This window comes from Phaethon aethereus (genome assembly GCF_964289735.1).
Source record: "Phaethon aethereus genome assembly, chromosome: 5".
In the NCBI taxonomy this organism is placed as follows: domain Eukaryota; kingdom Metazoa; phylum Chordata; class Aves; order Phaethontiformes; family Phaethontidae; genus Phaethon; species Phaethon aethereus.
This window is the reverse complement of record NC_138579.1, coordinates 55,826,837-55,847,969: the sequence shown is the minus strand read 5'-3', so window position 1 is coordinate 55,847,969 and position 21,133 is coordinate 55,826,837. Positions and strand designations below refer to the sequence as shown.

The window sequence follows — 21,133 nt, the reverse complement described above, 5'->3', positions numbered from 1 at the left end:
TTGAGGCTCAAGTTGGGAGACAGAGTAGCCTATAAAGCAATTTCTCTAAGTCTCAAGAAATATCAGGGAACAATAATGCTATTCCTTTCTTTCAAGTGAATGCAAAATTGGTTTACTGGTATACGGGCCCACACAGTTCTGAGTCAGTGCATAGCTAGTCAGTATTTCTGCTGGCATCTTGAACTGGTTTAATCAATGGAAACATCTATTAATTTTATTCCACTTAATAATATGCATTAGTGCATTAATTTCTTCATAAAAAACCAACCCTGGCAGTATTAAAAATAAATATCTTATTTAGGTCAAACTAAAGCCTTGCTTTTCAGTACTTTAATCCCTTTAAATATTCTTTTGCCCTCTAACAAGCAAATGGAAAGTGAAGTAGAATAAGAGATGTGTGGAGGCAGAGGGTAGCAGAAACATGAACAAAGTCAACACCATAAGTCAATTAACGTGTCCTCAGCTTCTTAGACTGTCTCTTGCGTTTTAATTCTTCTTCTTCCCGTCTCAATTCTTCTAAGTCCTCCTGAACACCGAGCCTCAAGCTGCCAAATAAGATGAAATCCATTACACACTGCTATTCAAGAAACGTGAAATTTTACTTTTACCCCTCCCCCAAGAAAAGCAATCCTGAAATTATTACAGCTGATTTGAGCAAAAATTTTAGATCAGTTCAACAATCTTAAATTTTCTTTAATTATAGCAAGAATACAGCTTTAAGAAAAGAAACCAAGATTTTATCATATTAGAATCAAATCTTTTGAGGGAAAATTATTTAAAACTTGTGTTAAAAAATTGTGAAAAAACCTGATTTTAATAAGAAAAGGTCACTTTTTTCCCCCCAGTAAGCAGCTGCTGAAACATATCCATCAATTCTTGCCGGTGTAACTCTCACATACTAGTCATAGCAGGATTGACTCTCATCAACTTCTGAGAACCACCTAAATCTTTTATGTTGGCAAAGGAGAGAATGGATATGTCAAACAGTAGGGAAGCAAAAGATTTTGTTGCAACTTCCTGGCTTGAGGCACCACTCATGCAGCTAACACGCACAGCACTGCTCCACCCTCAGTCCATCTAGCTGCCATGAGTCTGGTGAACAGGCCCATGGAAGAGACTCTGCTAATACAGCACGTTCTAGCTACGTTCCTGCACAATTTCTTCAGCTTCCTGCAAGTCAGTACGTTGAAAGTGATGTTTAAAACAGTATCTGCAATCACTGATCTCCTCTTCAATAAATAAGGGCTGGATAATCTTGCTGATTTGATACTAGGAATAGGTGTGTCCAAGTTACCATTTCCTGATCTACTGCCTCATTTGCAGCCCTACCAAGTGCATTTGTACATGGGTAGTTCATCACAAAGCAACATAAGGCAGTGTAGCATGCACCTCGATGCAAAAGGTTCAACCACATGACAATGAGGATTCAACTCTTCTGGGCTAAACTGCTCCAGTGCAGGCTCTAAAATGGATTTTATGCCTAAACAAGCACAGCAAAGTCATCCTGAATTCCGGAAACTGCAGTCATCCGAATTAAGAATAGAAACAAACACATCAAGGATTTGTGTGATCAAACTCTGGCTTGAAGAATCATTTTTAATTTCAACTTAGAACTTAACAACGCTATAATTTTAGTGGGCTTGCTTGGTTAGAAAAAAATTTTTCATTTCAAGTGTTACAATGCTTTTAACTAAACTCTCAGTGAAAAGCAGCTGAGCACTGAAAATAGTTAAACTTGAATAAAATTAACTTTCTTCTCTTCCCTTCCTTTATGCTAGCATGTGTAGTTAAAAGTTAGCCAGGTATTCAACTCTGCAAAACCTTACTCTAGGTCTTCAGCAGAGAATTAAGTCAATAGCAACATCACTGTAAAATTCCAGTTGTTTTCTCTAACTCCATTTAACACACTATAACTTTGCATGAGCTGTAGCTGTTCCCAAGGAGCAAGGAGGAACAAGGACACTGAGACACTGACTATAACCTTAAAAAGATGCAAGTTTCCAATGCTCAAGACACTTTCTGAATAACAATTCAGAATATAAGAATTTCAGTAAAACAAAAAATTTTGGTGACTCAGTATATTCCAGTATTTTCCATTATCAATAAAAACTTCTTACAACTTTCACAAAGCTTGTTCCACCAGCCATCAAAAATCAGTAAGAAAGTCAGTTTATGAACACCAAGTTTTGTAATAGAGACACAGGAATTTTGCAGGTCTAGAGGACAAAACCAATGGTCAAAACCACTATGAATATGTAATATTCACAGTTGAAATCACTGATTACAAAAGTTTGTCAGAGTACTTTTTATAAATGCATAAAAATATACACAAACACATGTATATAGATAAAACCAAATCCCCTTTCAGTCTTCAAACTAACAGAATATTTTAATGCTTGGGATAAATTCAAGGGTTCAGCATTTCAAATGAAATTTATTTTGATAAATACTTTCATTTGAAAGTATTTTTTAAAATATTTTTGAGCATAAGTTGGTTTTGGTGTGTGTGGTCCCGTCCCGTCCCCGTCCCCGCCCGCCCCCCCCTTCTCCAAGCAAAGTTTGTGATGCATGAGAATGAACATACAAGATTTATTTACTGTACTCACTACTGGCTGGCTGAGTTCACCTTTACCTAAGCTTTCTTATAAAAAATGGTAAGGCTTATTTACCTCTGCTATAAAAAGTAGCAATTATCCACTCTAACTTAGCCCCATGACTTGGAAAATAAACAAACTTCCCACTTTCAATCTGAGTTTAAATCCATGCATACCTCCTAGCTTCTTCTTTCTGTTGCTCTCTCCAGCTGCTCTCCATGTAACGTAAGGCATAATCACTTTCATCTTTGTATCTGGAAATCAAATATTAGTTTTCAGCACACTGAAAAAACCATAAATTAGTTATGAATTCACATCCCTTCTTAGGCAGATTAATTACCTTGCTATACACAGATCTTAACATTTTGAAATAAACCAAGTTACGAGCCTTTCAAATGCTTGCTTTCTTATACCTTATTGTCAGACAAGAGGGAAGTATTAAAATAAGCCAGATGATAGCCTTCATTTTCCAGCAGTTCATAGTCATACCAAGTCCGATTCTCTTACAGAACAGCTAGCACTATTGCATTTAGCAGTTCATGTTCAGACAGCTACATTTGATGAATTCTGAAATAATGCAGAGTGATATAGAAAGCATTTTAACATTCCATAATAGGAAAGGGCTGCTATGAATTATACAGGTGAGACACTGAAGAAGCTGTGTTGTTTTCTAACTATGTCCTATTGCATCAAATTTTATTGCTCCCCAAAAGAGCATGGCAGTCAGTGTGAAATTTCAAGGTCCCTTCTACACAGAAGCAGCTCTAATGCTTTTTAAATTTCTGCAACGCAAAACCATTTGTGGATACCAGCACTTCCCACATTTCTAAAACATTTTGTATTTGTTCAACTGTATTAGTTTCTGTTGTTCTGTTCCTTGTTCTGCAATATCTTAAAATTGACATTTTTCTTACCTTTTCCGGTCATAGCCAAATATTTCCCGAATATGTTTCGATATTTCTTCTTGGGGTTCCCCTTCATCTTCAATGAAGTCATCCATTTCAGAGTCATATTCATCATCATCATCGTCATCTTCTATTTGTCTCTTGTAACTAATAGGTGGTCTTCCAAGACCTAAACGACAGGGGAGTGGAAAAAATCATTAATTAATAACATTAATATCAAATTAATTTAACAGTACTTCTCCTTGCTATACCTTGGGCACAGCCATTTTACAGCTCTGGGCTTCAAGGTGGAAAACTTCTTCCTCAAATTAACTAGCAATTCTCAGAAACTCAGTAAAAGGAAAGTTACGCTACAGAAGATTACATATCAGTATCACCAACTGCATCCTGAGGAAAGTACCAGACAGAAGTCTATGTACTTGTTCAGGGTTTTCTAGGCACATATTTGCTAGAGTCCATGCTGCTTGTTTCTGTTCAGAAATACATTTTTACAACTGCTTGTTTACTGATAAGGTCAATTTGCCAAAACACTTAAATATCAGTCACAAGTTTGCTGTGTGGTTTTATTTTTCATGTACCACTTTAAGCATCTGTTGTTTAAGACACTACAAAATTTTAAAGACTAAGCATAATTAAGCTATACAGGAAGTGAATCCTTCAACTCCTTTCCTTCTAACAGCATTTGTATACCAACATCCATCACAGGTTGCTTAGTTTTCCTTCATGTAATACCTCACACCCCAGGCCTATATTTCAAGGAATATGAGCTAGGTAAAAATAAAAAAAGTGGCAAAGCAGAAAAAACATTCTACTGTTGAACACACTCTTTAAAAGGCAAATATGGTATTTTGTCCAAGTCTTCCTATTTGCATCTATAATTGTCAGAGACCCTCAGTGACCTTAACTCAGACATACATAAAAAATACAAAACAAATAACTAAATGAAAAAAATTATTTGTTCTAGAACTTTATACCTTGTGGATGAAACACAGGTCTATGTCCTTGAAAAGATCTCATTCCATTTATCTGTCCATTACTAGGTCTTGTGACTAGGTTTTTAGAAGAAATAGTTTCCGATACAACAGTACACTTCGGTTTTACAGTTGTACCCAAGCTGCTGCCTGGTCGCCCAGGTCCTGTGCTAGGGCTGATGCCTGGCCTTCCTGGTCCTGTTCCCAGGCTGCTGCCTGGTCGCTTGGCTCCTGTGCTTGGGCTTATTCCTGGCCTTCCTGGTCCTGTTCCCAAGCTGCTGCCTGGTCGCCCAGGTCCTGTGCTTGGGCTGATGCCTGGCCTTCCTGGTCCTGTTCCCAAGCTGCTGCCTGGTCGCCCAGGTCCTGTGCTTGGGCTGATGCCTGGCCTTCCTGGTCCTGTTCCCAAGCTGCTGCCTGGTCGCCCAGGTCCTGCATTTGTGCTGATGCCTGGCCTTCCTGGTCCAGTGCCCAAGCTGCTGCCTGGTCGCCCAAGACCCATGCTTGAGCTGCTGGCTGGTCGCCCAGGTCCTGTGCTTGAGCTGACAGCTGGCCTTCCAGGTCCCATGCCTGAACCACTACCCAGTCGCCCAAGTCCTGGGCTTGAGCTGCTGCCTGGCCTTCCAGGTCCTGCGGCTGAGCCACTGCCCAGTCGCCCAGGTCCTGAGCTTAAACCACTTCCTGGCCTTCCAGGTCCCATACCAGAATTGCTGCTTGACCGCCCAGGTCCTACACTTGAACCACCACCTGGATGTCCAGGTCCTCCTTTTCCTAAGCTGCTGCCTGATCGTTTTGCATTGGAGTTGATTCCATGCTGAAGGGCTGAAGCATTTCCTGATTTTGTATGGGCAGACTTTTTCAGGCTGGATTCTTTAGCAGATGGTAGCCTCTGAGCCCCATTGGCTGCTGGTTTTGAGGGTGGCACATGAGAGCTTGAGCTGGACTTCCCATTACCATTGACAGGTAATTTACTGTGACTGCTACCAGTAGAGCTTTTTGAGGAGCCATTTTGTGAGTTTTTTTCCATTTGATCAAATCTGGAGGAAGATGACCGTGAGTGTTTCTCAGTCAATGCTGGTGCCTTGGATTTCTTATCAGTACCACTCATAGAAGATGACAGACTGCCTTTTGGTGTGGAATGCTTATCTATTGAGCTTTTGTTAAGTTTTGCATTTAGAGATTCTTTCTGAAAAGTCCCTTTTTTTGAAGAACTGGATATCCCGGTATTCTTAATCTCCTTCTCACTTTTCTTATGCATTTCTATTCTTTTGTTTTTACGTCCCAAATACTCCCTCTCTCTCAATTCTTCTGCTGTTCTGGGTCTCTCTTCTACCTTTTTCACTGCTTTTATTTCCACTGGTTCATATTGTTTTTTTTCAGCAAGCCTTAAGAGCTCTGCAAAGTTCAGAGGTGCTGGTGCACTTTTGGGAGGCGCCTTTGGTTTCACCGCAACTTTGGATGGTTTCTCTTCATATTCTTCTTGCTCATGCTCAGATTCAGTATGACTGTATTCCAGTTGCTCAGTTTCATCTTCTGTTGCATACTCAGCCTCGGGGGCCTGAGCAACATTCTCACAAGTCCTCCTCTTTTTAGGCTTCTCTTCAACAGGAATGCCATTATAGCCATAAAAGTTATCCTTTGTTCGTGAGGCCATAGCTCTTGCCTTTCTGTCATGTTTCAGTTCAATGCGTCTAGCCAAGAGTTGTTCTTTCTTTCTTTTTTCTTCCAGTGCTGTAAAAGGAAACCAGGAGAAAGTTATGCAAAAGCACTACTTTTTATTCAATTTCTTCCAAACTGATACACCATTTACGACAGTAGTTTAAGAATATCTGGCTAACAGCTATTCAAAACAGACCAGAAAATGATCAGAGGTCTGCCAACAGGGCAAGCTAACCCACCTGAATCAGCTACTCTGACAAACAAAGGCAAGCAATTAAGTCAATGCTGCTATTGCAAAACTCACTAAGGTGATTCAACCAAAGCAGCTCTTCAGAATGCTATGCAAACTAAGGAGAATTACTGTGTGAGGAGGTACAGGACTTATGGGATCTCTGGGTAATGGAAGGAGTTCTGAGACTGAGCAAGAAATTTTTTCAGACTGTATGGAGTTTACTATCAGATTTTTAAGGAAAGATGAGGAAAGGGAGGGAATCAAAGAGTATTTGGGGGACAAGAATTGGAAAACAGGCTGAGTGTGCATGTAGAGGGGTGTAAAGGAGAGACAGAAGCAGCCAGCCACAGATAAGCAAGCTGCTAGTCACTACATTTGTCTGGCAGAGCCCTGTGCTCTATCTCCACAGTCTGTCCTACATTCTTACTTCACTGTTTTTAGCTATTTTCTGCATAAGTATGCTCTCTTATCTTGAGTCTGTGTGATCTGCTGACAAAATTCTGGCTGGACTAGCTTGTGAATAGGATGAGAGGTCTGAATGCCAGATGCTGGAGAGACCAAGGGAGTCGGGGCCAATACCAGAAAGACTCAGGAAATGCATCAATTCCTAGAAAATGGATTGGGTGCCTGTAAAGGTACCATATCCCCTGCCTATATTATTCTGTTGTCAACTGCTGTGCCTGTACAGAGTGTAAGTGCATGCATGCTTATGTGGAATTCATGCCCAGTCTTGCTTCTGGCTGGACCTGGCAGCAGGGATAAGGAACAGACTCATGACTGGCCCAGGAGAGGAGGAATACCCTGGGCCATCCGGTCCATCAGATTTGGTTACCTTTAACAAAATAACATCAGAAGCAACACAGTATTAGTTTATTCTATAGACTATTTAAAGGAAATGTAATACAGTGGAAAAACTGTGGCTCAAACAAAGCCTCTGCCATACGAATTTAAAATTCACACTGTATTGATATGCTAGATTAAGACACAACAACAGAAATTCTTACCATTTTTTCACACAGATCAAGGTTTTTAAAGTAAAGTTATCAAAAGTCCAGATGGTTTCTTGCAATATCTCTTCACCTTAACTACTTCTCAATCTGCAACAGTAAATGCTAGTGTAGCTGATTAATATTTAACTCCTTAGGAAAGCATGCAAACATCTCTGGTCCTTACTTAGTCCTACCTTTCGCTCAGCATCAGTTACATCCATAAGTTCCAGAAATAGATATGTGGCTGTATTTGCAAGAGCTTTGAATAAGGTGACAAAGTCTCAAAGAGTCAATGAAAGTCTCCCATAGGAAATATTTTGGACTGTTACCTTTTTTCCTTTTTTCTTCTTCTTGCCGTCTGAGAAATGCTTGCACTGCTGCAGACTCTACACCCTTGACTTTTGGAACCTTTTTGGGAGGACCAACAGCCAAACTGTACCTTTTCTGCAAAGAACAAGGAAATATGTCAGAAAAGTTAAGAAATGTAAAAATATTAAAGTGTTACACAACTCCTCAGTTTTAAAAAGTCATGTACTTGACTTTAAGCACAGAGATGGTACAGAATAATCAAACAATGAATTCCCACTGAAGCTGAGAGTTGTGACAGCTACACTGGACTCTGAGCCATACTTTGGTTCATGCTGACTAAGGAGCAACAGGCCTCATGTCCTTGGGATGAACTTGCGAGCTAGAAAGCCCTCGGCTTACGTACAAGGGAGTGAAGGTGTCTTGAAAAATATTTTGAAAGGCAGTTTCGAAACCCAAAAGTGCAAGATAACGAAAGTAGAGAACAAGATAGCAGAGCTGAAACAAAGACATCAATCTTGTCTATACTATTGACTAGAAGCCAACTACTTCACCCTATAAATATTGCCATCAGGATGGGCCCAATTTGAGCTCTCCCTGAATTGCAGCTGGACTGCATGCCAGGTGACTCTCCCTTTGAGCAGAAACATCTCTCAAGGTTAGAGATACCTTACCTGACACTAAGAGATCTTTCCTTACCCAAGGCAGAAAAATCTTTTACCCGCAACAGATACTCGATAAGTGACTTGATAGCATGCTGAATTAATATTATGAAGCATTACTAATCCATGTAGCTACTCAATATTGTTATAAACATTGTATGGATAATTCCATTAGACATAAACCGTTGACCAAGTCCAAGACTAAGACTGGATCCAGCCACACCTAGGCTCCAAAAGGAGTTTAGAAAGCAAGGGGGTCCACTCTGAACCATGTGACTCAACAGGAGGGTCCTCCTTACTCTTTGCATCTCTGGTTTCTGTGTGAACCATTCTAACTTGATTCTAATTCAGTTTTCCTTTGTATATTTCTTCCATGCAGTAATTAATAAGGTGACCTTTGCCAAACTTACTGAACCTTGTCAAACCACTGTTAAAACTTTGTTGAATTTGAACCTATTGAACTCAGTCAAATTATTTTATCTCAATAAAATATATTGCTGCTTCTCTTTGAGTGGGGTTGCATTCCACTCATTCACAACAACAGTGCACTCAGCTTTCTGAAGGAATGAACACAAAACCAGAAGACAGGTAAGGAGACCAAGTGAAATGAGTAAAGTGCACTAGACTGAGAAGGACTGCAACAGCTGCATGAATAATGGAATAAAGATATTTCAGTTCAGTCTTAGTCTTTGACCAAGCACAAAACAAAAGCAGACTACAGCCCAAGCTGCCAGAGTCTGTTCAATTCCAGACTGCAAGTTTACAGGTCCATTAGTGCTTTCAGCTTTTTTGTGGATGCTCATTTCAGTTACAGGTTATCTTATTCAGTGAAAAGAAATAGATCAACTAGAAATGGAACTACTCCAAAAGTTGGAACTGACTTCACCAGCATAATTAGTAGGTTGATCTAAAACCAGTGATAGTGATTTTAGTTCCTGCTGCAGTGATCTTAAAGAGAAGACTATTGTACATCAAGGAGTTAGTGATCTACATTCAGGTTGGATGAGGCTCTGAGCAACCTGATCTAGTTGAAGATCTCCCTGCTCATTGCAGGGTGGTTGGACTAGATGACCTTTAAAGGTCCCTTCCAACCCAAACTATTCTGATTCTATACCAGTTGACCTGAATAGGTACAGGCCTGCACTCTCCTATACTTATGACTTGAAACCACTGTATGAACTCAGCAGGCTAATTGTGACAGAATATACAGCCCCCACTTGGCATCTGGCAATTAAGCCCCCTGTTGCATGTGGTGTAATTTGCGTGGAAAAAAGAAGACTCCAGGAAGACCTTATTGCAGCCTCCAGTACTTAAAGGGGGCTTATAAGAAAGATAGCAACAGACTTTTTAGCAGGGCCTATTGCAATAGGACAAGGAGTAATGGTTTTAAACTAAAAGGAGGGCAGATTCAGACTAGATAGAAGGAAGAAATTTTTCACAATGAGGGTGGTGAAACACTGGCAGAGGTTGCCCAGAGAGGTGGTAGATGCCCCATCCCTGGAAACATTCCAGGTTGGGTTGGATGGGGCTCTGAGCAACCTGATCTAGTTGAAGATGTTCCTGCTCATTGCAGGGGGGTTGGACTAGATGACCTTTAAAGGTTCCTTCCAACCCATCTGTGATTCTATGTCTCATATCTTGAAGTGAAGCAGCATGTTTTCATATAACATCCTTTTGCTTGGCAGCAGAAATGATACATAGAGCTGTTTATTTCCAAGAACATCCTATAAAAGCTCTAAAGGCTACAGTGCTTGTGATCTTCACCCCAGACAGGATTTGCACAGCTTGCCAAGCCTGGATGTCTGTCCAGTACTGTACAACTCGGGATTCCAGCAGCTGAACAGATGTAAAGTTATCTATGCTATCCCCTTTTTTCCTTCTCTTGTTATCTCCAACAAATTTTATTCTAATCAATATGCTAAGAGTCCGAGTGCCTTTCTTACTGGGATCTATAAAGAACACTTGCACTAGTGTGCTACACCTGTTCAGACATTACCTTTCATAAAGGTACAATTGTCAGATTTGGGCTTTACAACAATAAAATGGAAAGAAACAAAGACTTTTTTGATCTTCTCACAAACAGGCTAGAGAAGATAAAGCAGTGAGAAAGACAGAGACACTTGCAAAGATAAATACAATAGAAGCCAGCTAAACCCAGAAGCAGATAGAAAGCAGAAGAATACATTTAGAAGAAAAACAACTATGAGGTTTGAGAATTTCAGTAGTCAACCAATAGATTATAACCTAAACCAGGATCTTCCACATGAAAAGTTAAGATCCTTACCAAATGAAAAAGCTGTGAAATGTTCCCAGATAAAAATAATACCACCAATAAAAAAAGCCACACAAGTCAGTATTCCCATATATATCTTCCTAACCTCATACAGCCTTACAAAACTTAATAAAGAAAAAATTGAAGTATCTGGTAAAGCTACCTATATCTAAGTGTTTTAGAAGCAATAAGGAGGAAAGCTAGTAGCATAACTCCCTATAGATTTCAGTATCACCCCATGGAAGCCTTCATTCTAATTTCTAATTCATTGAAACAGCAGCAGCACAAGAATAGATCCTTGGATTACTTTAATTACTAACATGCAAACCCGTACATTATCTTGTATATACATGCACCAAGAAGCATGGTTCAGAGACTCATTTCTAAAATGCAGACAAAACTGGCGCCAAGAAGGGCAGCTACAATAACAGCTATTTGTAGTCTCTGGTAATTTCTGAAATTATTAAACCAAAATTATAAAGATATACCATCTGTGTACATTGCAGTAGTAAAACCTGATACGTTGCCTCAGCACATTAAAGAGCTACTACAGTCAGGCTCATTTACCAAGATTCACCTCTGTGCAAGAGAGTTTACCATAATCTCAGAATTGATTTTGTAAATCCTTGTCACTTGAAGAAGCTCCAACTCTGAATAGATTTTGGTACTTACAACTGAAATCGTTAGAATTGATCGTCATAGCTAAGACTATTTAAAGGATAAGACAGCTGTATCCAGGCCCCTCTCTTCTGGGAAGCTGAGGTCCTTCCCTCCCCAACTTTAGTGTTGGTTACACCAAAAGTATTCCAAGACCTAACTATTCAGGAAACCTGAACCACAATGCACTACTGCCTCTCAATTTTTGGTCAAATGTAGCCCACGAGTCAGTGGCCCAAAGTCATCTGGCATGCTCCATCTAAATCAGAACAGATAGAGAAGCATATTATCATTGAAAATCCTTTCAGAAAAAGGTTGCAGCAAATTAGTACTTTAGAAACAATTTGAGGTACTCTGTAGTATACTCATTAGTACAATGTCTACATAAATTATCTTACTCCCAAAGTTAAGCATGTCGTGTTTTGCCACTGGTAACCTAATGTGGCAAAATTTGGTTTAATTAATTTCCACACAGTTTTTCAAAACAGCGCATTTTCAAAACAGCGCATTTTCAAAACAGCGCATTTTCAAAACAGCGCATTTTCAAAACAGCGCATTTTCAAAACAGCGCATTTTCAAAACAGCGCATTTTCAAAACAGCGCATTTTCAAAACAGCGCATTTTCAAAACAGCGCATTTTCAAAACAGCGCATTTTCAAAACAGCGCATTTTCAAAACAGCGCATTTTCAAAACAGCGCATTTGGTTGGACTTGATTTTAAAGATCTTTTCAAACCTAAATGATTTTATGATTCTGAAAGAGTTTTGGGCCTAAGGAGCACCTCTCAAAACTGCTCAACAGCAGGGACAAATGTAGATTGCTCTATCCTGTTAGGAAGCCTTATAAAGAATTAAAGTGATGCAGAAGCAGTTTTCAGGATTTGTTTTGCCGCACTACAACCAACAGGAGCTGGTTTGTAAAGCAGCTTGACAGACATGCTGTTTTCTCACTGCCACTAATGTGGCAAATTGTGCAAAATTCAAGATTTAAAAGCTTCCTATCAGCAGCATTTCTTGACATTGACTAACAACTGAAACATAGGTAAACAATTCATAAATGAATACCCATTTTCTGTACTGTGAGCCACCACTATTGTTGATAGAAGTTTTATTCACCTTCACTTAGAAACAGCATAAAATAACCAGCTTAAGTTTAGTCTTTTTAAAAGCACTCAACCATGCACATGTTCCACAAGCACTGATAAAGTGTTTTACTTACTGTGCAAATGAACATGCATCAGATTCCAGGTAAATGAGACAAAGTAAGTCCAGACATGTCACTACTTTATCATCCAAGAGGCAGCTGCACTATTCTGGGTTTTTATAGCTATTGCCAAGTTGGCTAAATCAGAGAAACAGAAATGTTTAGCCATTAGAGAGAGCAGATCAAGCTGTTCTCAAAACACTGCACTAAAGTTGTGAACATGAATTCTCTCTCTGCATAGAACCTAGTGACAGCTCTAACTGAATACTGCTGAGATATACAAAGTGGGCACTGCTTTACCCAAAGGAAAAAGTAAAGGCTGTGGAAGTGCCTTTCTTCAACTGTGTATCCTCAAGAACTAACAAATGATTTCCTACCAGCACGTAGTATTTCTCTTGAGGTTTCTCATTCTTTACCTTCATCTGTGCAAACCTTGCCATAACTACCTACCCAGTAACTGGCTCTCCCTGAATCTGACCAATGGTACTTTAAGAGTATGGTGGAAAGTCCATTACAGTGCAAAATCTTATGTTTTCTACTTAGAGCCAGAATAAACTGTTTCAGTGGGCTATCTAGCATACAAAGTTATGTGACTGACAAAGCAGATTTTTCCCTGAAAAGTATACCTCATACTTCATAACATATACCTCAGAACAAAAAACATGAATTAAAAAGATATGGCAAATAAAAAACCCACCAGGCTGTATGTGCCTATACATTCACACACATGTGTACTGACTTGTGAGAGATATACAACAGATATAGTTTATATACATAAAAATAAGACATCCATCCCTTAAAAGCAGAGTGCCAGCACCCAGTCAGGTGCCAGAGTGCCAGCTGGGGCCAGCAGGCAAGCTCCAGGTCACAAGTTTAACTGTGTAATCTGCAACCAAGGTTTTGCTCTTAAATCACTGACTTTAAAATTCAGTGGCACACGATCCTGATACAGTTACAGCTGTTTTGATGTCAGCATTCAAGTACCAAATCTTGGACTGTAAAATAGATTTTATAAAATTATTGTAAGCTTTCTAGCATCCAAATGAAGCCCCAAAAGGTCTAGACTAAATACTAGACCCAGTCACAGGCAACAGAAGTAGTATTGGCCTTAACGATGCTCAACATTTACACAGGTAGCAATGCAAGATACGAGTGATCAATTCTGCCAAACCCTATTGTCAAGTAGACCACCTGTGCAGCTAATCATTTTTCTTATGGGCTTGCACAAGCAATGTAAAGACAATTCCACTTGTGCTATCCAGTACAGGCAACTCGCAGAGGTTCTCACAGGGTAGGCGTTTTTATTGTTTGTTTTTCACTAACAAGTTGTGACCCCTGTCAGTGTTACACCACTTTTCCTGTTCTTCCTTACCATTCATCAAGATATGTAGCCTTCTCCAATGGGAAGTCCCTGTTTCTCCCTAAATATTCTTCAGGGTATAGCTTTCTGATAACATCACCAAATGGTTCACTCGCCCAGTTAAGCCACACATACATTCTTGTTCATGTTACTCCTCTTGCAGTGCCCTTGGCAGCTTTCCAAATTGATAGGTGGTCACTTGTGTTAACTGCCCAGGGACCTCTGCTATCATCCTGTGCTTGTACTTCCAAGGCTTCTGCTGAAGTCTCAGCACTGTCTGCTCTGCAGACATCATGCTGGTGTCACCAGCAGCTCACTCTGCAGTTTCCTTGAATACATGCATGTTACACTTTCTCAACTACTGTTATCAATATCTAGTTATGACAAAGTTAATGATAGTTACCAAACATGCTTAAATTTGTTTGATTCTCTTCAGGTTCTAACAATCCCTACCAAGAGAAACGCTTTACTGATAACAGTATTTTAACTATCAGCTCTTACTGTTCTCATCTCCCTAAACCAATTTAATAGGGTCATACATTTTACTCCTAAAAATGCAGAAATGATTTTCTTAAGATTTTGCAACTGCTGTCACAACACTCAAGCTGAACCATTAGCTGAAAAAAATGCAGAAGAAATTTCTTCTGTTAAATGGTGCTTCACACAATTTAGAAAGTTTAAAAGCATACTTTCTGCTTTCCTTTACGTAGTGGTATTGTGGTTCCCATTCTCATCTGCTTATGCAAAACAGAGACCACGAATATGAAAAGCTGAAAGTTTTACATATTTCAGTCAGTGTTTGCAAGCGCCTGGAACTTAACTATCAAGTTCAGTCAAGTTGAGAGTAAGAGCCCTCCTCACCCCTTGCCAACTTTTTACTTTGCATATCTTGCAGTTCTCATGAGGATGCTGATCAATACAAAGCACTTCTAGGCCCTGTTTTGAGGCAGGTTTTAACCACATAATAAAAGCATGCACACCAGTCAGATAAGAGTCTGATTCTATAACAGCATTCTGTGCTTCACAGCCATTCTCTGTATTTCTCTTGCAGGGCTTCTCTCGCTTATGGGTGCAAGTTCAATAGTTTGTAGATTGCAATTTCACAGGGCAGGGCCTCACACACAGGGTCCTCTGAAAAATCTGGGATTTTGCTATTGTTTTACTTCACAAATACTTAATTTCTGGTATTTAAGTGTATCTGTCAACTTTACCACAGGCCATCTTGTAACAATTCATACTCACTATGTATCAGTCCGACACAAAATGAGACTTCAGCAAGTGCTGACATGGATGACAAGCTGTTTCAGTTTTGGGTCACCCCTTGGTGGTTAAGGGCTATTCTGTATCAGATTTTGTATAAGTTCTGCACACCAAAGATTCATCCTCAGTTAAAAGGAGTAGGGAGCTTATGAGATCATTTCTAATAAATTATTAATGACAATAGAAACAAGGTGAAATAAAAGAATGACTTGGTTCCAACAATGCTCAGTGTTTTTTTTAAAAAGAGTGCAATACAATTTCATACTTTTAAGAATATCTTCCATACAAACATATCAAAGTGCTTCACCACATCCATTATGAAAAGCAAAACTGGTGGTATAACAGAGTATATACCAATTTCACCCAAAAGAGAAGAGTGACATAGAAAGTATTTAAATCTTACTAAAATGAACATGAAGCCTCATAACTGGTATCACGACTAATCAAAGCAAGATCACACTGGAAATCTAATGAACATGAACACACGTAACAGGATACATACACACAATACTGAAGCCCCTAAAGAACATTATGTGATAAAAACTAGCATCCTTTTCAGCAACTGCTATAAAGATTGTTGGCAACACATCATTAATAGCTTATACATTAGTTCATATATGTACTGTTTTATTTACAGAATCACTAAGGTTGGAAAGGACCTTCAAAATCATCAATCCAACCATTAATCCAGTGCCACCGTGTCCCCCTAAACCATGTCCCGAAGCACCACATCCACACGTTTTTTGAACACTTCCAGAGATGGCGACTCCACCACCTCCCTGGGCAGGTTGTTCCAATGCTTCACCACTCTCTCAGTGAAGAGATTTCTCCTAATATCCAATCTAAACCTCCTCTGGCACAACTTGAGGCCATTTCCTCTTGTCCTATTACTGGTTACTTGGGAGAAGAGACTAACACCCATGTCGCCACAACTCCCTTTCAAATAGTTGTAGAGAGTGATAAGGTCTCCTCTCAGCCTCCTTTTCTCCAGACTAAACAATCCCAGTTCCCTCAGTCGCTCCCCATAAGACTTGTGCTCCAGACCCCTCACCAGCTTCGTTGCCCTTCTCTGGACACGCTCCAGCACCTCAACATCCTTCTTGTAGTGAGGGGCCCAAAACTGAACACAGGACTCGAGGTGCGGCCTCACCAGTGCTGAGTACAGGGGCACAATCACTTCCCTGCCCCTGCTGGCCACACTATTTCTGATAGTGGCCAGGACATCGTTGGCCTTCTTGGCCACCTGGGCACACTGCTGGCTCCTATTCAGCTGGCTTTCAACCAGCACCCCCAGGTCCTTTTCCTCCGGCCACCTCTCCAGCCACTCTTCCCCAAGCCTGTAGCGTTGCATGGGGTTGTTGTGACCCAAGTGCAGGACCTGGCACTTGGCCTTTTTAAACCTCATACAGTTGACCTCTGCCCATCGATCCAGCCTGTCTAGATCCCTCTGCAGATCCCTCCTACCCTCCAGCAGATCAACACTCCCACCCAACTTGGTGTCATCTGCAAACTTACTGAGGGAGCACTCGATTCCCTCATCCAGGTCATTGACAAAGATATTGAACAAGACCGGCCCCCAAACCGAGCCCTGGGGAACACCGCTTGTGACTGGCTGCCAGCCGGATTCAACGCCATTCACCACAACTCTCTGGGCTCGGCCATCCAGACAGTTCTCTACCCAGCGAAGTGTAAACCCATCCAAGCCACCAGTTTCTCCAGGAGAATGCTGTGGGAGACGCTGTCAAAGGCTTTACTAAAGTCCAGGTAGACAACGTCCACAGCCTTTCCCTCATCCACTAGGCGGGTCACCTGGTCATAGAAGGAAATCAGGTTGGTCAAGCAGGACCTGCTTTTCATGAACCCATGCTGGCTGGGCCTGATCCCTCGGTTGTCCTGCACATGCCCTATGAGCACTCTCAAGATGAACCGCTTCATGATCTTCCCCGGTACGGAGGTCAGGTTGACAGGCCGTAGTTCCCAGGATCCACCTTCCAGCCTTTCTTGTAGATGGGCGTCACATTGGCAAGCCTCCAGTCTTCTGGGACCTCCCCTGTTAACCAGGACTGCTGATAAATGATGGAGAGTGGCTTGGCAAGCTCCTCCACCAGCTCCCTCAGTACTCTTGGGTGGATCCCATCAGGCCACATAGACTTGTGGGTGTCCAGGTGGCTTAACAGGTCCTTAACTGCTTCCTCCTGGATTATGAGGAGTTTATTATGCTCTCCATCCCCATCTTCCAGCTCAGGGGCTGAATATCCTGCAGATACCTGGTCCGGCTATTGAAGACTGAGGCAAAGAAGTCATTAAGTACCTCAACCTTGTCCCCATCCTTGGTGACAGTGTTCCCCGCCATATCCAGTAAGGGATGGAGATTCTCCTTGCCTCTCTTTTTGTTGTTAATATATTTGAGGAAGCATTTTTTGTTATCCTTTACAACTGTGGCCAGACTGAGCTCTAGCTGGGCTTTTGCCTTTCTAATTTTGTCCCTGCTTGACCTAACAAGACCCTTGTACTCTTGAGTTGCCTTCCCCTTCTTCCAGAGGTGATAAACTCTCCTCTTTTGCCCGAGTCCCCGCAAAATCTCCCTGTTCAGCCAGGCTGGTCGCCTTCCCCGCCAGCTCTTCTTATGGCACATGGGAACCGCCTGCTCCTGCACCTTTAAGATTTCCTTCCTGAAGGCTGTCCAGCCTTCCTGGACCCCTTCGTCCTTCAGGACTGTCTCCCAAGGGAGTCTCTCAACCAGTGACCTGAACAGGCCAAAGTCTGCCCTCTGGAAGTACATGGTAGCAGTTTTGCTGACCCCTCTCCTTACTTCACTCACAATTGAGAATTCTATCATGTCGTGGTCGCTAAGCCCAAGACGGCCTCCGACCATCACATCTCTCACCAGTCCTTCTCCGTTTGTAAACAGCAGGTCAAGCAAGGCACCTCCCCTGGTGGGCTCACTCACCATTTAGAAACAAAACCTGATGCAATTAATAGGGCATTGAAAGGCTGATTTCAGCAATGTTCCTTTTGAATCTGGATTTCCACAGGGAGATGAACAAGCAGATCTGTTTTTACAGGGACATGATGCAATACCTGTTTTATGCAGGTCCCTCTTTTACGATAGAAGACCATATTATTTCTCAGATTGAGTTTTCCTGTAGTTTCTGCTTTGAGAGATCTATATACTATTTGTCCATTTTACTCTCTTTTTCATTACAATAGGCATGGAATATTTAGTTTAGTGCACTGTAAAGTTTAAAAGAAACTTCTCAAAGGGAAATTCAGGGGATATACTGATTAATGCAGGAACTGACATTTCTAGAAACCTGTTGGCTTTACATACCAGTAAATTTTGTAATTAATCTGTATAGTATTTTTAATTAAAATATCCAAGATTAATTACATTCTTCTTATATGAACATATTTGATGTACTAGCTTTAATCTAGTGGAGTTACTTTGATGTCCATTGATCAGAAAACCTCCACAGGCCCTCTTTCGATGCCTAAAAGCGGCAGATAACCTCAAGCAGTGCAAAGTGCAGCTCCACTTTTGCTGAGAGACTAAGGCCAATTTTACAGTTAAAAGCTGCACCACTAACATGCTAGAACAGCAGGAAACCAAACTGCTTCAGCTATGGATTGAATTGCACTCTCACTCCATGTGTTAATCAGGTAAGCAAATCCTAATCCTGCCTTTTCTAAAAAGAGTAACAAAACCCTCATCCGTTTCACGAGTAGGATTGCCTCCCTCCACCATCACACCTGCAACAGAGAACATGGCAGATATTTCATCAGTTTGTCATCATGGTTTACAACTATTTGTGACAAAAAAATAGTGGTACAGTATATTAAAGCTGCATGAGAAAACTAAGAAGGTAAAAAGAAGTTCTAAACATCTAAAGCAAGAACTACAACAACACAACGACAACTTAGCACAACAGCTTGTTTTAAGAGTCATAAAACAGGCGTTTAAACATCTTAAAGTGTTTATGTATTTGATATTTTCATAGTTATGCTACAAACCCTATTTCTACGTAGAATCAGAGACAAACTAAATCAGGTTACATATTAAAGAGTACATTTTATACAATATTTAAAACACTATGGAATCTGGCAAATTATGTGTCTCTACCATATGGTTGGTCCATACTATCAACTAGTCACAATATTAGCGAACATTACCAAAGTTTTGCTAGTGATACAGAGAGACTGAGATACTCTCAGTTCTTGAGTGTCTCCATTCAGCAGTGTCAGAAATAAAAAGTACGCTTGTTCTGTTTTTCCTATAGTTTATGCTAAAAACAACCACCTCTCTCATTTACCCTGGTTTAAGCGAGCTAACCATAGAAACACAGAACTCCGGCACTCGGTTAAAGAACACACAGGAAAAGTCTTTCCCTAGCTGGTGGCTACCAAAGAGAAAATATTTTTTTATCCAAATAAGCACACACGACTTATAATTTGGGTTCTGCCAAAGGAATGAAACCCAGTATAGCAGTGCACCAGATGGCCACAGGCCCTTCCTACTGCCAGACTTCATTCAGCCAACTAAGTGGGTTATTTCATACTGAATCAACATAAAACTGAATGCTGGAGTTAAAATACAAACTGCTGAAATACAGACTTCAGAATAATATTAGTAACAAACCAAATGCCTTTCACTGATATAGTTGTTGCAGGCTATTCCCTAGCAACGGGTACAAAGGCATTGGACAACGCAGCACATCCATCCAAAACTTGTCATTCTTTGTCTCTGACCCGCATTTGAGACGTGGCAGACTTCTGTTTCCAGAGCAAACAAAAGGACTTATCCGAATTTAACCACAACCACTGCCTTCCTCTGCACCACCGTTTTCGCTCTCAAGAACTCGGTATTTTCGGCGACCAGAAGGCGCAAGCCCCGGCTGTCCCTTCCGAACTCCAAGCGTGCTGAAACCTGTTGACATAAGGAGCCCCGCTTCGCCCCTCGGCACACAGTCGCTTCTCCAGCCCCCAAACCCGAGTACGTCCGGGCGCCGAGGGGAAAGGCCTGCCCCGGGCCGGCCAGGCAGGCTCCGCGGGGGCCGGCCAGGCCCCTAAACCAGCTCCCTCGGGCGGGTTCCCCGGCGGGGGCCGAGGCAGCGGCCCAAACGAGACGCCCCGTGAGAGGAGCGCGGGGCCCCCGCGCGACCCGGCCCTGCCCCGAGCCGCCAGGAACCGCCCCCGCGGGGGCCACCGGAGTGCAGGCAGCCGGCGGCGCCGCCGCCCCAACGGCTGTAACGGCCACCGTGCCCCGGCCTGGCGCTTCTTCTCCCTCCCACCCGCCCCACGCCCAACAGTTCCAGCCACCCCTGAGCTCACCGGCACCGAGTTCAGCCCTTGCTGCTCCGAGGCCATCACGAGAATATTGCGGAAATCCATGGCTGGCTAGAGGACGGGGCGGGGGGGGTGAGGCAGCCGCCCTGCTCCTCCCCGCTCCCCTCCGCGCCCGGCAGAGGCGACGCTGCCGGCCGACCCCCGGCCCCCACCCGCCCCGCCGCGCCGCTCGGCTCCGCTCGCTTCCGGCCGCCGCCGCCTACCCTTTATATCACCTCGCCTCGCGTCAGCGTCACACCGCGCGCGCGTCACTTCCCCTGTGACGAGCGCTTCGCCTCAGGAAACGCGTCCGATGGGGATAGCAGGTGGAGGAGGGGCGGCGCGTGCCTCGGCCCGCGCTGGCGCCGCTCCGTGAGCCCCGGGGGGTGGCGGGGCCCAGGGCCGCGGTGGCGGGCGGTCTTAATAAGGGCGGCCGGGGCCGCCCCCGCCCTGCCCGCAGCCCTCCGCCGGCAGCTGCGGGGCTGGCGCTTGGCCTTGTCCCGCCGGGCTGCCCCGGCCGCGCCGCTGCGCACCGCAGTTTCACCCAGGGACACACCTTGTCAGCCCCCCGGCCTTGATACAGAGATGCGTCAACAAAGCAACATAAATTACGACCTTTTTAAAATTTATTTTTAATTTTATTTTATAGCGGCTCTGCCTCTTGCTCTTTCGGTGGAGGTGAGGTTTGTGGAGTTTCAAAGGGGAAAAGCTGTTTGGGGTGAGGGCCGGTTGCACCAAGGCATG

General features: G+C 42.4%; 1 protein-coding gene across 1 annotated transcript; it reads right to left on the bottom strand.

Annotated features, from left to right (window-relative positions):
- Positions 1–448: 448 nt before the first annotated feature.
- On the bottom strand, positions 449–20,506 carry SPTY2D1 (SPT2 chromatin protein domain containing 1; the record flags this gene model as incomplete). Its single annotated transcript, XM_082001106.1, has 6 exons — positions 20,396–20,506; positions 7,677–7,791; positions 4,474–6,198; positions 3,509–3,668; positions 2,771–2,848; positions 449–545 (listed from the first exon to the last, which is right to left on the bottom strand). The coding sequence occupies exons 1-6, from the start codon at positions 20,453–20,455 to the stop codon at positions 449–451; spliced, it is 2,235 nt and encodes a 744-aa protein (XP_081857232.1). The 5' UTR covers positions 20,456–20,506.
- Between the last annotated feature and the right edge of the window lie 627 nt (positions 20,507–21,133).